Source organism: Colius striatus, chromosome 2 (assembly GCF_028858725.1).
Source record: "Colius striatus isolate bColStr4 chromosome 2, bColStr4.1.hap1, whole genome shotgun sequence".
NCBI classification, from domain to species: Eukaryota; Metazoa; Chordata; class Aves; order Coliiformes; family Coliidae; genus Colius; species Colius striatus.
The window spans coordinates 24,520,540-24,538,252 of record NC_084760.1 but is presented as its reverse complement, the minus strand read 5'-3'; the positions used below and the strand labels follow the sequence as shown (position 1 = coordinate 24,538,252).

General features: G+C 33.4%; 1 protein-coding gene across 1 annotated transcript in view; it reads right to left on the bottom strand.

Moving 5' to 3' along the window:
- The window catches only part of CSMD1 (CUB and Sushi multiple domains 1), a 1,065,186-nt gene that overhangs the window by 186,652 nt on the left and 860,821 nt on the right, over positions 1 to 17,713 (bottom strand). The window contains exons 22-23 of the mRNA XM_061989487.1: positions 10,850 to 11,019; positions 3,599 to 3,755 (exon numbers count right to left, since the gene is read on the bottom strand). Of these exons, the coding sequence (XP_061845471.1) occupies positions 3,599 to 3,755; positions 10,850 to 11,019 (327 nt within the window). The remainder of the gene's footprint in view (positions 1 to 3,598; positions 3,756 to 10,849; positions 11,020 to 17,713) is intronic.

Sequence of the window (17,713 nt, the reverse complement as noted above, 5' to 3'; positions counted from 1 at the left end):
TAAGATTTCATTTTAATTTGAATGTCAATTTAACAATACATTTACTGAGATGACAGCACAAAGCATAGGCATCATTATGCCAGAACGGTCTGACTTTCTAACTGAGCAGTGAACAGTAAAGGTAGGTCCAGCTCTGGCTATACCTATGGCTATACCTTCTGTTACCTATCCACAAAAACCTAGAAGTATCTCAGGGAGAAGAGTTCTAACTGAACAGGCAAAAAAACCACCCAGAAATTATGAAAGAAGAACTGATATTTTCTGAGGTGAAAAAAGTTACCGTTGCATGAGTCAGCTGTGGCTACAATGTGTACAAACATAGTTTTACATGTCGTAAAAGTCGTCTTTTGTTCCTCAAATTTTCCTGACATCTCCCATGATGGTTAAAAGAAAAATACACTGGGTGGAGGGACAAAGAAAAAGATTGTTATTTTTGTAAGCTCTGTTTGAAAGGAGTAAGGAGTGATCGAATATAAAATTTGTACAACTTTTGCTTCATTCTTAAGACTAAAGCAATCCCCTAACTTCTCATATTGGAATATCCTGTTACTTCCCATGTCATTACTATATACAACATATTTAAGATGGAATAATCTATTACAATATGAGATTCTTTTCAAGTAAAAAAAAAATTGTCCTAACAATCTTATCTTGTCATTTCCTCAGCACCAAGATATGAATGTTTACAGACATCAGTGTAGTCATACTATAAGTAAAAACAGACACACTTTTCTCTTCATCCTAACATATTTTCACACTACATTTAAGGAAGTGTCTTTACGTAAACTTATTTTACAGGAAGTAGACAAGTTTACTTCTTTACTTCTGTTCCTCTTGTTTTTTTCTCCTCTGGTAGATTCAGATTTAGCCATAGTTTCAATTACAGTTTCATTGACTGTAATTAATTTGTCTATACTTACCTCACCAATCTCGAGTTAAAATATTAAGAAAATTTTATTTTCTCTATTTTTCTGAAGCAGATTCCCCAAATACAATCAGTATAATTTTAATCTTCAGTCAAAATATTTCTTAGTTTCTCAAAACAGTTACATTGAAAAAAGATTACAGATTTTTTCATGATCCTTTCCAGCAAAAAAATACTTTCTACCCATTGTGGTAAATTTATTTCCTTGACACTGGCTTCTAGCTACACATCAAATAACACAGCTACTCTAATTTCTAGCTTCCATTCATTACCCTGAAGCAATTTCCTGTATAGCAGATTTTATCAGAACTTGAATCCTTTATAGATTTCCTTTTAATATCAGCTTATATTCCGATTTCTATAATTTTTAAAAACCACTCCAATTCTGAGTTTATAGAATTCTGTTTAATTATGTCAGTAATTACATTCTGAAAATAGAAATAAAAGTTTCTTTATCTACATCTCAGTTCTCATGGAACACTACCTTTTTTCTTCTGTTGTATTTGTAAATTTGTAAACATAATCCACAGAATTCATAATGTTAAAAAAAGATGGAAATAAATGTAATTGCATAGAAATGAAATTCTAACCTCTTAATCTAGTCTTTTTCAATAACAAAATTCAAAATTCTAAAATTCAAAATTCTAAAATTCAAAATTCTAAAATTCAAGCCTCAAAGCTGCACTAATCTTAGTTTTAATAGCATTAAGGGGAAGAAAAGTACTACAAAGACCACTAATTATGGCAGTTGATATATCCCTTCTGGGCAGCAAAAATCTAGTAACCAGGTAAGAAATAACCAGAATAGATTTACTGCAAGATTTATTAGACTATCATTTTTTCTAGCTCTTTCTAACAGTCTTAAGACATTTATTACTCAATTTCATTCATTCCAGCATATATATTTCACATTTAACACACTTAAATTTTTTCTTTGTTTAAGTAATGTTAAATTATCTGACATTATATTTCAATCTGAAAAGTGAATAAAGAAACTGCAGAGTAATCTTTCAATGAAGTTATTTCCAGCTGTAAACTCCAATTTGACTAATCTAAACAGATAATTATCACTTTGTGTTTGAGGTATTTACCAAATCCAAAATGGAACTGCAGTAAAAAGTCTAATCTCATCAAATCATGAGTATAAATTTCTGGTATATCTATTCTTTAAAATACTTTGAGGACTGGACTTTTTTGGAAAAAGAATGAGAGTTAGCATTTCAGTTAATTTCAAAGCATTCCAAAAGAACATATCTTCTACTTCTATCAATTTAAATCGCGAAACGTCCCACACTGAAGTATTTGGAGATGTTGTCTCTCTATAGTTGATTCAAATCACCTGATTAGATGGTCACTATCTCAAAATTTATTGCTTTGAATTTGGCTTCCTGAAAATACATGTGAAATGTAAAGGAATTGGACTATATTCACAAACAAGGACTGTCTCATATGAGACCATGCAAGAGGAAATGTCATTACAGATAAAAAAGGAAAATGTTATTAAGACATAGGGAAGTGAGCTTTGCCTTTGTACACAGTATTAATATTGCTGTTAGAAGACTGTGCCAAAGTCTGTGTACATATCTCAGAAAATAGGAAAATGCTTGGAAGAATAGAAAACTAGATTCAAAACTAATCAAACAGCTAGGAGAAAAGCCTTAAGACAAGAACTATCATGTGTTAATTTCCACAGAAAAATAAGATACAGGAGAGAAAATCTCAGTAGAATTGCAAAATGAAGTCTAAGAAAATCAAGTAATTGGATGTAGAAATTAAGCAAAATTCCACCTTGAAATAGAATGTTCTTTCTAATGGTGGGTGGAATTGATCACTGCAGCAAGATCTGAAAGGAACAGATTCAAGTCCCTTTAAATCAGAGCCCTTAAAATAAGATTATTTTTAAAATAAATGTTTTGTTCCTTTTTTTTTTTTTTTCCAAAGAAAAAGTCTACAGTCTCCTTAGGTAAATCAGAGTAGATTTGTCTAGTGGTTCTTTCTGGATTCTGAAACATAAAATGTAAAAATATATGATCTAGAATAAACAAGGAAAGAAAAGAAAGAAATCACTGATATATTTCATCTGGATAGAGAAACCATCATTTCCTTTATGGTTCTGTACGGGAAAAAAAAAACCAAACAAACAAACTAAAGGTAGGATGGTAATATTTCAGATTTACCAGACATAATAGAAAGACAGAAGGGAAAGTGAATGATTTCTGTGTATTCCACTGTTGACTCCAAAACAAAGAGAAGTCAACATATGTACGAGAAAGAGCTATGATTTAATTTTCTGTGCCACAGTATGATCTGGTGCTCTGCTCTGCAGGATTCAACAGGAGCTCATGAAAACTGAAGTAAAAGGCAATAAATTGAAGACAAAGAGTATTTAGAGATTCCTTGAAATTTGGACAAAATATCTGTTTATGCTTAGTGAACAGATTTGGACAAACAGTGAACCTGACCCACAGTTTGAATGTAATTAATTTAAATACTTAGCTGGCAAAACAATGAGTCTTTTGGGGAGGATAACTTTGAGGATAATTAGTTTGTTTCCAACATACATAACAGATATTTTGGAAATTATCTTCACCATTCCATGAGAAATCACTGCAGATAATAAATTCACATTTCCCCACAAAGCAGTCAGTCAGACCATATTTTTGAACTACTTACTTGTATAAGTGAGCTGAAATCCTTGGTCAGTATCAGATCCATTGGTATTAAACTCTATCCACAAATGGTTAGAGGTGCTATTAAGGATAACTCCCATCATGTCATTTTTGGTGAAGGATCCAAGAGAGCGTGAAGAACTGTCTTTTCCATCATATACCTCATAGAAACAAAATAATAGTATTAAACTAGATATAAAATCTGTTTATACAATACTACCAAAGTTAGTTATGTATTGCCAATAGTTTCTTCAAAATGTCAACACTTCCATTTTGTGAGGCAGATACTACTTGGTTATGCAGTTTAGTAAAACATAAAATAATTGCTTATTCCAAAACTTTGAAAGATATAAAGTGCCAAAATAATCTTCCATGAGGGGTTTGCCTCAAGATTAATTTTTTAAAAGTTAATTTCTCCTCTAAGTTAAATAAATCCCTTGTAATTTCTCGTAGAAAATACAGAATGTATTTCATCCTTCTAAAATATATGCCATACATCATATGGATGCTTATACAAAAGCAGTAATGAATCTGAAAAGATAATTTCTAATGTGAAGTAAAAGGCAATTTAACCTGTTCTCGTATGTCATTGAGTTACTGTAGATAATTACTGCAAAAGCTAAGCTCCTGATCTCTCCATTCCCATACATTGTGGTGTGGTGAGGATTTGTACCGATTCCGGCCAGAAATGTCTCATTTAACAATATAAATTGTTACATTTGAGGCACAGACATTTTTTCCTATTTGAATGTCCAGTTAAATCTACTAACAAAATTTAGAAACATATCTTTTGAGAGGACAGTGCAACTACATATATGGCTAACAACTGACAGGTAAAAGCAAAGGTATTTTCTCAGTGGAGAAAATACCAGCATACTCTAAACATAGGTGAATATCTTGAAAGTACCTCATTCATCTAAGTGTCAACATTAAAAAAAAAATAGAAACAACATGCATGAATATTTTTTAAGTAAAGGCATAAATTTAGATTAATATACACAGACATAAATCATGACCTTCCCTCAAAGAAGCTTTCAAAAAGTAATATGCTAGCCATTGATGGAACAATGCATTATGGTTTTATTACTTGTCTTCTATTAGAGCACACAGATGAGCTATTGGAAGACACAATCAATTATATTTAATATTTGTGTGAACAGTAAAACATACTTAATGTCTACCTCTTGGCAGAGATATGACTTTAAGCTGCACTAAGAGTATCTGTAAAAATATCTCGAAGATTCTACTGTTGTCCTGAGCCAGAACTACAGATCACTTTTGTGGACTGATTAAATTTTATTTATCAAATCTGGAAATCTATTTTACAAAATAAATAACCATTCATTCCCTATCAGATTTATTTTGTTTCTGATCATACATATTATGCAAAAAGCACAGATACATTTTACTTGGTTTGAGAAATACTACTTTAAACATAATTACCTCCTTTAAACTGTCATTAATAAAAAATGATATGTTAAAAGTGATTTGTATGCATCTTTAAAAGAAAAAAAAATAATAGCTAATTCTTACAATTGTCCCTTAGACATCCTGTTCAATTGTTTTCTACTTCACTGTTACAGATGCTTCTCCTACCTGAGGATCAGTGAGTTAACAATAACAATATCTCTGAAGATAAATACAGACACATATGAAAATATTGTTTTATGAAATAAAAGTAGAAGGCATCAATTGAAAACAACTGTAAAAAAAGTCATGACAATTTTTAACTGCTGACACTTATCCCGCTGTTGTTACCATTACAGACATATCCAAGTATGTCTATTCTAGTAGAACTGAAACTGTGTAAGGGAACAAATATAAGCATTGAATCTTCATTGTCCATACTGATAACTTGCTTGAACCATCTCTGGAAAAGAAAAAGCATTTTACCTAACAATTCTTGGTCATGTAATTAGGGTGGGCCAAGGACAATTCTCAATAGGCAGCTTGTATGCAACCACTGTGTTCTGTTATTTGTGACTATCTGCAGAGCCTGAGAAGACATTTAATACACTAATCTAGGTATTATAACTATTAAATCATATATAGTGCATATGTTTAACTCATTTGAGTACATTTGAAATTCCCATGCCATAATTACTAAGTGGTATTTTCTCTGTCATGAAGAAATAAGGAAGGTCTATTTAGCCAAAGAGATGAAAGACATTAAATTCCATTCTGGTTTTCCTCTTAACGTCTTACAAATTCACAGTGACTGCATCATAAAGATTTCATCATAAGTAACCACTTTAAAGAATTATAAAAATTCAAGTGGCAGTTAAAGCAGGGAGATCAGGAAGCTGAAGCGTTAGTGAGTGAGAAAGGATAAGCTTTAAAATAAATAGATAATCTGGGTATTCAGTTTTCCCATATGCCTCAAAATGGTCATTCTGTTTCTATTTACCTTTCATTTATTTTTCAGTTCATTTATCTTTCAAGTTACTTCAGTTCAAACTTTGCCACAGATATAGAAAGCCTTGCCACAATTTATAGTCATTAATCTGCATGTATTTTTAAAGCATTTGTTCTGGTGCTTCCTCATGCACATGGTCTTACTCATTTCAGAAATACTCTTGCAAATTATTTGCAATTCTCTATGCACTACAGTCTCAATATCCAGCCTCAATATTCTCACTTGTACCAACAGTGAACCTAGTTGAATATATACAGCTGAAGGCACTTTATATTCTAAAAGCAAGTAAGCAGTGCCACAGTAGTAGTCCAGTCATCATGACTAGATTGTCTACATAGTATTTAGTGTCTGTACATTCTTGGTGCACATTTAATGAAGACCTACTATCACCCTCACAAATCTTTCCTGAGCAAGCTTTAGTTCAGGAGCTACACACAGCAGGGACAGCTTCTAAGAGATAGTTTGAGTGAGTTCCATTTTTGTTGTGAGGTCAGAGAGTTTAACATTGTGACTGTTGTCATCCTGGGGAAGCTGGCCTTAGAGGCAGTGAGTAATGATAGCAGCGTTGTTTAGAGCACTAGGGTAAATGTAGCCAGAGCATTCATGGATGCTCCATTTCACCTAAACATTTGTGAAAAACTAAAAAGGGGTGGGTGCTACCTTTACTGATGCTCTTAAAATATGCAGGCAAGACAAAAGGATAGAGCTACGATTATTCATGAAGTAAAATGCTCTAATAACAGGGCTAAAATATCTCCATTTACTGGGGGAATTTAAAAACAGACACTCACCTGAAGGGGAAGGAAATGCTAGGTTAGTTTCCTTAAACTCCAGTTTCTCATTCTGACAGTGAAAAGAAATTACTTACAACTAAATTTTGTGATTTTCCTTAATTGTAGACATCTTTATGGCATAAAATCATCCCAAAGGGAAATGCTTTCAAAATACTGCTTTGATGGTTTGAGAGAGAATTCCTGTATAGCTTATTGACATTGTTATGAATCTTCCTACATATGTTCCCAAATCTTTTAATTAAAATCTCACGTAATTCTTAGCAATTCTACCTCAAACAGATAGTGATACTATATCCTTCAAGATGTTCATGCTGGCTTGACCTTGATGTCATTATGATTGTTTCTCTCACTTCTTTTTCCTCACTCCTCACTCCTCACTCCACTGCCTGGGCAGCTTTTTACCCTTTCCTGAGGCATCCCTCATGCACAGCTATGGGACTGAGTAGTGTCCTGTGGTGGACGGGTGGGCTGGAACTGCCTGGGACTGGCTGTGTCCAGCTCCATGCAGCCCCGGCTTCACACAGGCCCTGCAGCCCCTGCTGACAGCACCCGGGGATCCATACCCAATGCAACAGCACATATTTTCTTTGAAAACAGACTAAGATACTCAGGTGCAAAAATGTCCTATATTTCAGCTCAAGGTTTATAATTACTCTTAAGCCTTAGTGCATCCGTCTCAAGTGGCCTACAAGGCAGCCTTGGGGCTTTCTCCTGTGTAAACATAAGATAGAAGTCTGGTGTTTCTAACATATTTTGCTCATACTTAGGATACAGAGAGGAAAGAAAGGAAACTTAAGAAGTCTGCAGTCCAAATAAGCTGTGGGAAAGATAAGCCTTTGGAGAATGTCTTAATTTCCCAGTTGTTCAGGTTGTAGACCTGGTCAGAGCACAAGACAATTTCCTTCTGTCTCACATGCTCATATCTCCTTCCCACGAAAAACACAAGAGAAAAGGTAGGAGATGAGAAGAAAGTATACCGTATGCAATTGCCTAAACTGTGCTGTAACCAAAACATGCAACCACAGTTAAAGTGCGTTTCTGAATCATTTTAGGGAAATTAAATAAATCAAAATCAAATATAAGGTTAGCTAGGAATTAACTCATACTTTTGCTGAAAATTTACATGCTGTAGTCAATAAGGTATTTCCCTTTTCCTAACTCTTTTGCCTCTGTATACAGTACTGCCTTATATCCAGTTCTTGAGTCTCCTGTATAGTTCTGTCCTGTGCACATGCAAAAGGGCAGAGTGGTGCTGTGAAAACTGAAAACCATATGACTTAGAAGCAGAGACTGGACAAGAGAAAGCTGAGCAGGCATATGATTGAGGATTATAAAATCATGAAGGCATTCAAGAACATGAATGCAAAGCTATTTCATTAAATCCTCTATTGTTAGAGCAAAGAAGTACTTAATGAAATGGTGTTTTATTAATAAACTAAAGATGTTGATTTCAAAGAGATGAAAGAAACTATTTTACACAGTATACAGAGAACTTCCAGGATTTACTGTCACAGAAGGGGTATCTAGCAGCATCAATTAAAAGAGCTATCAAAATTTAAAAACAGGTCTATAGCAGATGGAAGAGATAGCAGTGTGATCTAGTAACAGCTAGGGATGTCAGGGGAGCATAAGAGCACTGGAGCACAGATAGTATCCAAGCTTTAATATTTAACATAAGTAAAACCACCTATCTCTATTATCAAAGAAAACATACAGAGCTGTATGGACCATTTGGTTCAACTGATGCTTCTAAAATAACTATCATTGTTTTGGAGATCAAAAATTCTTCTTGCTGTCTTTCTCTGCAAGGTTGCTGGAATGTTCTCTGCTTTCAGCTAGAAGACTTTAAATCATCACAAAGTGTCTTTTTAGTGGCAATCAGGCAGTCAGAATCATCTCATGATGCTGGCAAGACTGGAAAGAACAATTTTTTTCAGTCTAGAGGAATATCTGCTATAGATTAAGGGGAAAAAAATCAGAAGCTGCATGGACAGGTTTATAACACCTGAATACTAGAGATACTTTAGCCACTAATATAAACAAAGCTAGGATATAGCCCCAAACATTGAGTTGTACACTTTTTCAAACTCTGGCACATTTTCAGTCTGCTCCTTTGGCAGTCTTCCAGACAATGCTGAGGTAAGTTTGGGGGCTAAATTGAAGATTAATTCAAATGGAAATCTGTACAAGAACATCCTGGCATTAAAGTGGAGAAGATATAGGCTATTTTTATTAATAGTTATGGACAGGCTATGGGAAAGACAATTTAAGTCTATGAATGGAAGTTGTGCTATGTTAATTTCCTCAGAACCAGAGAATGGGCCTTGCAGCAGAGACATCATCACAGTTTTGCAATTGCTTCTTTGGATCCTCAGAGGTATCATCCTAACAGATCTATGAAAGAAGAAAGTATGTAACAGATTGCTCAGAGTAGCTTTCTCTCATGCAGTCTCTCATATCTCGAGGTAATATCTCTAAGTATGCTTGACATTATTCATGAAATATTCCAAAGAATAAATGAGTTTCTTGAATATTCATTCAGTTTTTTTTCAAGATAACATGTTTTGTTACTGTACAGGTAATTTATTAAATAATTTTTAAACTTTATACGTGCAAAGCTTCTGGGAGGCTTATGCACCATATTCAATCAGCTCAGTGGGCAATTAATTTCATCCTTGTCTGCCACTGCTGTTCAGAGTAATAATTTTTTGGGGGGAATCTGTATTGTCAGATGGAAGATGGGAGCAAAAGAAAACACAGACATCATATTTTGCCTACCTACTCAATTCTCTTTGATCTAAAAGGAAGACCCTAAGCCAAGGTCTGGCAGTGTTTCACACGTGGTGGTCACACAAGTATGGAGTGGATTATTATCAAGGGGGTTGTGGGTAAAAACAGAGTGTCTGTGACTTTCTAATACTACTGGGGATTCTTAAAGTTTTGCATATTTTGTGGCCTACTCTAGTCTGTATTTCCTAAAAGGAACAGGTATAATTTCAAAGATATGAATGTCTATATTAAAAACCCCAATATTTAAAGGGAAATTAGTTTTGTTTGTGGTATGTTGTTTTGTTTTTAACCACCTTCTTCTTCATATCCCTAAATGCCTTGTACATCACAGGAAATTTATAACTTCAAATTGAACTATCACACTTATGTACATCTTACTTACGTCTCTTTAGATGACAAAATGGATACAAGTATGGCCATCAAAATTTAATCCATAACAATAATATCTAAGTTATTTTTGTAAAGCTTTCAATAGAAATAAAATAAAGTTCAAAAAGCAGACAGCAATTTTTTAACATGTTACAGGAGCTGCTGTTAGATCCCTAGACAGCAAGTTGTAAGTTGAATTCTGAATACTTGACAATTTGATGTATCAATTAACTCTGAAATTTTAAGAGACATAAATTGAAAGAGTAATTTGATGTATGCTCAACATTTCAGAAGAATGTCATGATTTTTAGTACACATAAAAATAGAGCAGACATTCTTAAGAAAAGATAGATTATGGCCTTTCTGTAGAAAAGTATATTACATGTTCAAAATCTGTATACATTTAGGCTGTTTCAAAGGCTACCTACAATGTAAAAAAATGAAAACCACCTTCTGTAACTACAGTTTTAGTCAATGTTACAAAGCAATATACTAAATAGCTTTTTATTCCAGTCTGCTACTTTGAAAAACAAATCAAAACAAAATCAAAATAATTATGTGCAAACCCAAGAAAATAAGAAAATTGAAATATACCAAAGTTAAAACCTGTCATTTGTTAAGTAATCACTATGCTACTCTTATAATTATTACTGCAAAGAGAAAATAATATATCCACTTTGGTATTCAAAATCCAAGTCGAGATCTTAGTTTTTCTTTTTCGTTTTCAAATCACTGAAAATAGCTTAATACTTCCACTCACCTATAGTTTCTTTGGGTCTAGCATAAATAATTGAATCTAGCATAAAGGAAGTGATACTATCCACAAAAACCATTAATTTTGTGTGAATGCTGAGCATGATAGAAGGTGAGATTATTTTCTTTTTACCTTAACAATATCTCCTTCATGCAGCTGAAAGCTCCTGGCTCTAAGATGGATCCCTTTTCCAGCCTCTGTTTCAATTTTATAGATACATTCATGATTGTTGTCATAATTAGATGGAAAATTTGGAGACAGTAATGTTCCTTCATTTCCAGAGACAGTTGCTCCACATTCAGCTAAAGAAAACAGACACATAAAAAAAAAGTGAATTATCCATTTCCACAAAATGTAGGTTATTTGCAGTAATATTTACTCTATGAAAATTCTAACAGGTTATCTAGGAAAAGTATATTTCTGTCAGATTTCATCTGTCAGACAAGCTCCTAGAAACCTACCAGAGCTGCTATCCTGCATTTTATTTGATATGTTATGTGCACTTAGGTGCTTTTATGTAACTTCCTTTACCTCAACTTTATCACTTGGTCCTTCTATCAGACTAACTTATAATGCAGGTTAGCTGCATTGGAAATTTTGTTCAAATATAGTTATTTTGGTAACATTTCAAATAAATGTAATATTGATTTAACTTACTTTCCTGTTCAGCTTTACAACTAAATATTAAAAAACCCCAAATATTAAGCTGCTAAAATAAAAAATCTGACAATGAATCAAGGGCACTTGAAAGAGCATTCACTTTTTTCTCCGGCACAATCAAAGAAAAAAAACCTCACAAAATAAATCAACATTTGTTGACATCAATCTGGGGACAAGTAAAAAATTCCCTTCTTTTCCAGGGAAAAAGTAGATGAGTCTTTCTCATAGATATCTATAGTAAGAATTTACTGACACTTTCAGGAATAGAAATTTTTGTTGTTGCTCCCTAGGAAAAAAAACCCTAAGTATAGAAAGACTAATACGTTCCAGTCCATGGGCTCAGTTTGATTTCTGAATAAAGACTAAACAAAATTATTCCAAATGCATAATATAAGTTTCAGTATGTAATTGAAAATATTCAAAGAGACGGAAAATAACATTGCTGTACTGTTCAAATAAACACTCAAAATGCTTAAAAATAATCTAAAGCCACCTTATAAAATCCCACAGTTGCAGCAAAAATATTAAGGTGTTTTTTTTAATGTAGATGAGATTGATATTGATATTTTCATTTCATTGTTAAAGTCTAAAGATAAAATACGATGTGGGAAGTATAGATTTTGACTTAAACATCATGCAGAGTAAAGCAAAAAACCTGTTATAGTAGTTAAAATAGTAGCAAAATAATATATATTTGTAAATCATTAGATTTTTTTTATCAAAGATGTGACAAGTTTAAAAAAAGAGCCATATTTTTTCTATAAATGTTAAATAGACTTTTAGAGATTGTAGGACAGTAAAATATTAATTTTTGGAAGTATGTGGAATTGGTTTACAAATTTAGGTAAACCTGAATATAGTTTAACAATTATATTTGCAAAGGATAATTTTGAAAACACTGTGTAAAGAAAGGTCAGAAAGATATATCAGAAAGTAATTAATTTAAACATATACACGGAGAATTGACTGTTTCATTTTTACATCTAAACAATTTACCTTTTTATATTAAAATTTCCAATTACATATAGCATTAAATTTATGTATGTCTTGCTTTCAAAATGCAAACAAACAGTGAAATTTTCTATTTTAGACTTCTTCCTTCTAATAAAACTGAAGAAGAAAAGGATAGAGAACAAGAAGAGCAGGAGGGCAGAGAGGGATGGATGGACAGAAGAGGGGAAGGAAAGATTAAGGAGGTGAAGAAAGGAAGGGGTGAATGAGAGTTCGTCTTATTATAAGTCTTATTGTCAATCTATAAATTTGGATTTCCTTAGGTAAAGTGAATAATTAAATCACCAATACACTGGCTTGGGAGTTCTGATTTAGCCCATAAGCCAAATTCTTCTTGTCTTTAGAACTCCTAATGTTTAAAGTCATAGAATCATAGAATGGTAGAGACTGGAAGGGACCTTTAGAGATCATCTAGTCCAAACCCCCTGCAGAAGCAGGGTCACCTAGATCAGGTGACATAGGAACACGTCCAGGCGGGTCTTGAAGACCTCCAAGGAAGGAGACTCCACAACCCCTCTGGGCAGCCTGTGCCAGGGCTCCATCACCCTCACAGTGAAATAGTTTTTTCATATAGTTAAGTGGAACTTTTTGTGTTCCAGCTTCATCCCATTACACCTTGTCCTGTTGCTAGATACTATAGAAAAGAGGGATGTCCCAACCTCCTGACACCTACCCTTTAGATATTTATAAATGTTAATAAGATCTCCCCTCAATCTTGTCTCCCCTAGACTAAACAGCCCCAGTTCCCGCAGCGTTTCCTCACATGAAAGGTATTCCAGTCCCCTGATCATCTTGGTTGCCCTGCGCTGGACTCTCTCCAGCACTTCCCTGTCCCTCTTGAGCTGAGGAGCCTAGAACTGGACACAAAGAGCCCAGAACTGGACACAAGTCCAGGTCTTTTTACTTTGTCATTTTACTTTGTCTAAATATAGAACTGTAGCAGACTGACAAATGAACTAGATTTTTATTTTTAATTGTTTTTGTGAAGTACCTGTCAAATATGTGATACATATTACATATTTGTATGTATGTATTCATATGTCTTTAATTTTAGGAGGAATGTGGAACTAATTAAGTTTATAAAATGTAACTCTAAGCCATGTTACCATTAATGCCAGATATGTTTAGATTTGTACTACTCAATATTGTTTACAGGACCAGTACTTTACACTCAGCTTAAGGCTCAGCTTAAGGTTTTCTTGCCACTTTTAACTATTGTTAGGATTCCAGATAAGTTTAATTGGCTCCCCTAATTTCCTGGCCTGGAGATTTAGGTGATTTTTTTTCAGAGAAATGTTAGCCCCATCCATGGAAAGATTACTTTCTCTTGAGACTATCAGAGGTTCTGGAGATCTGGTGTCCACACAAAATCTCTTTCATTTGTAACCAATGCTCAGATAGACAAATGACCTTATACTCTAATGACTTCAATTGAGTATTTTCCTGAACTGTTCCTGCACTCTGAGATCCATAACTGCATGAGCTCCCTACACCTAATGAGAGACTAGAAATTCAGAAAAGCAGCCATAAATAGCAATGCTGAATCTAATCTTGTCTGCAGTAAAAGCTGATGCAGTCAAAGGCATCTTCCCCATTCAAGGACCTAATATTTTACAGTATCTGATACTGCTGCTGCTTTTTATACAGTAATAATACATGCAGCCAGAATGTGTGACACCTAAATTCAATTCACTTTGCCTCTGGGGATTTAAACATGCATCTCCTATAACTTTTGCTTCACATAAAGGGATTAGAAAATCAGTTAGTCACAAAGTGAGCAAATATTGTCTAAATTCTTTAGCATAATGGGTAGGGCATTAAACAGGGGAGGATAAACACTTCTTCAAGGAAATTCATACATTAAACATCTGGGAAATAAAGTTCTTAAATAAATAATGAATTAACATTCACTGTTACCATGTGACTACTAAATTACTAGACTGGAACAATCTATTCCAGTTCACTTTTATTTCCACTGCCTCCAAGCTTTAACTTTTTATGAAAAATAGCTGCAGACTTTAGTCAGATTGGCAAGTTCATTCTGTTAGAAGCCATCAGATACATTTTAAATTTCTTTTATAGAAGCAAACAATAGGAAGCCCCATCTTGATGAAACCATAAAGTTTTACATAAGGAAGTGATATGGTTCATCCACCGATGGCAACTGAAAAATAAAAAGCTGCCAATCACCCTTGAAAGATGTTGAACAACATTCCTTATCTATTACATGTTCTATGAGCAACTAATGATTTTAGTACCTCAAAGCTAAGACGACAAATTCTATTGATCATGAAAGAGCTCTTCAGTTCATCACTACAGAGGATTTTCTCTTACTCTTTCATGCCACTACTTTACTTCAATGCCTTCTAGATTCCTTCTGAGTTCCACAGAATGGCCCACATATTGGGAGAATGATTTGCCTCTCCAATCCAGACAGGTAAAAGAGAAAAGTGCTTCTCATTCCTCATACATGGGGAAAAATCTTGTGTTTTCATTTATTAAATATAATTCACTAAATATTAATCGTATTCATCCTTCCTCTTTTAAAATCAACTATATCAGTATTGGTATCTACAAATCTTGAAATTATGCAATCATTGACAGGTACAGAATTCACCATGAGAAATTATCTTTACTAATCTTAAAGTAATTACTATTGATATTCTGTCTCCATACTTTGATCCACATCCTTGTCTTGGAACAATCAGTGTGAATTTAAGTGAACAGGAGTACTGTAATATATCCACTGAATATGCTCTATGTGAATAGTATTTCAGGAGTGGCAGCTCTTCTAATTGTAGCCTTTAAAGGAATATAGCATCTTTCACAGTACTCTTTGTCAGATTCTATTACGTGCTCAGTCTAGCATAACAACATTAATGTAGGTACAATTTAAGAACTTAAAATCTGCATATAATGCCTAAAAATTTCTATTAAAAGATGTAACACTGAAATATGCATTGATTCTGTGATTCTGTGAAAGATCTTGTCTTTATTTTGCCTTCCTACTTTTCCTTTGTTTTGGTATAGCGGCACCTAAATCCACTCTTAGATTAAACAGAAAAGATACAGCTGTCACTTTATCTCAGTTTTCTCAGGTGCAGTAAATATATTCTGTGGAAAAAAAAATGGGTAATCCAAAAGATTTCTCAACAGAGAATATGTACAAAAGTCTGTTTTGAGCAAAAAATAAACACATAAATGAATAAAACTAATAGAGAATTGTAACTCATGAAAGTGAAAGATTGATAATTCATTAAATGTCATAAGAAATTACATAAAGATTTCAGTTACAAGCATAGGAAAGGTTCTAGGAAGGAAATGGGGATTGTTGCTACTTGTACACACAGTTTTGAGTCTGAGAGAGAAAAAAGGGCACATTTTTATAGAAGTAACATCAAATAATGTCTATTGTGTTCTCAAAACATCTATAGAATTAAGAAGTCTTCATATTAAAAAGATATGACTGATTTGTTTGGAATCTGACAAAAAAAAAGTGAGAATAATTTAAATCTGAAATTTCATTGAGATTATAAAATAATTAGATTCTAAGCACTGCTTTAACATCAAACACATGTTAAAAGCAACCTAGCTAGTTTGAAAGTGAACTAAAAAAGAACCATTCAGACACTAAAAAAACCCCAACAAATCTGTATCTTTAATTCCATTAAAAAATATTAGATTTTAAGCATCTGTAACTTAAGAACAAGGAATATCACTCTGGTGCCCTCAGTGAATAGCTGAGTATCCTTAGGTAAGGAGAAGCATGGGATAATGACTTTCTTAAAGAATACACCCTTAAGTTCCCAGCAAAATTGTGGTTTAAAATATACTAATTTAAAGTAGCTGATTTATATGAAGATGTGCTCATAGTGCCACAGATATTTGTGCTTTTGTTTTTAAATGAACAATAAATTCTCAAAAATCTCCTCTCCCAAACTCCTTCTACATGGTTTGATTGTTAGTACTTAAAAAAGTTATTGTTATCACATCTAAATAGCTTGTTACACAGCTTAAACTAGTATGCAGTAAACAGGATTGGTACTTTAAAAAGTTACTATTATCACATCTAAATAGCTTGTTACACAGCTTAAACTAGTATGCAGTAAACAAGATTTGTTCTGTAAATGTCAGCTATCTATACAGTTCCAATACAAATTCTTCACTTCTCAAATCTGCCAGACCACAGCATTCAAAAACCATGTCCCTTTAAGGCACTTCATCTTTTAAAAGAAAAAACAACGACATTGGTTCTGTTTCAAAATAGTATAAAACAGTTAAGAGTCAACCTAATTCTCTATTACAAGTTCTGAATTTGGTGTTATTTTAAAAGTTAATTTTAGTTACTGTTATAAAATCAATAATACGTACCTGAATTCAAAAGGTATACACTTGTGGAATGTTTACCACTGATGTCTACATGTCAAAGATTTGAGAGGAGGAACTATATGCTTTATTTTCACTACAGTTTCTGAGCTGTCTGTTATAATCTTGCAGAGGACTACAGCAGACTGGAAAATGCTAACTTATTAAACTGTTCTTTTATTCCTTTACAATAAGAGCAGTCTCTCTGAAACAGATACTTGACCTCATTCTTTGTTCTTTTGCTTAATAAAGTCACTTAAATTCTATTTACATAAGTAAGTCTTTTTACTTTTTCTTTCATTGTCTCACTTGAAATTGGATAAAAGGAAATTGCAAAGGCTAGATCTTTTGAAGATCATCAAACACTTTCTGGATATGAACACAAACTCTATATAAAAAACCAAAATTCAAGGATTCTTGAAATGCTTTGAAATACACTTCATGTAAAAATGTAATGATAACTTCGTTTAATGGAAAGGTTTGCTTTATTATTTTTCTTCTATACATCTTCCTAAAACATCTGACAGGAATTTAAGCAAATCTCCAAAGCAGAGATCAAATAAAAGTAGTACATCATCAGTTTAAAGGTTTCTCTGCCACAAAACACTCCTCTGAGTGCAGATTACCTTTGTTGTATTTACAAAATAGTGCAGCAGTTAATAAAATATGAGGAGCAGCTGAGCTCAGACAGTTGATAATTCTTTCCTTCTACTGGACAATATTGTTAGCCAGTAGGGTGGTCATGCAACATTAAAACAAGACCACAGGGTATTATGGTTAAAGCTGAACCAAGAATTCTATGTTGTGCCTTCATATAATAGTGAAAATTTTGGGTTTTCCCCCAGTCATTGACTGAGAGGTCTTCATGCTGTGCATATGACTTCTGTAGCTCAGACACAATGCATGACTGGAGGACATGACTGACATGTGTTTCCTCTACTTCCCAGTTGATGCCTGAAG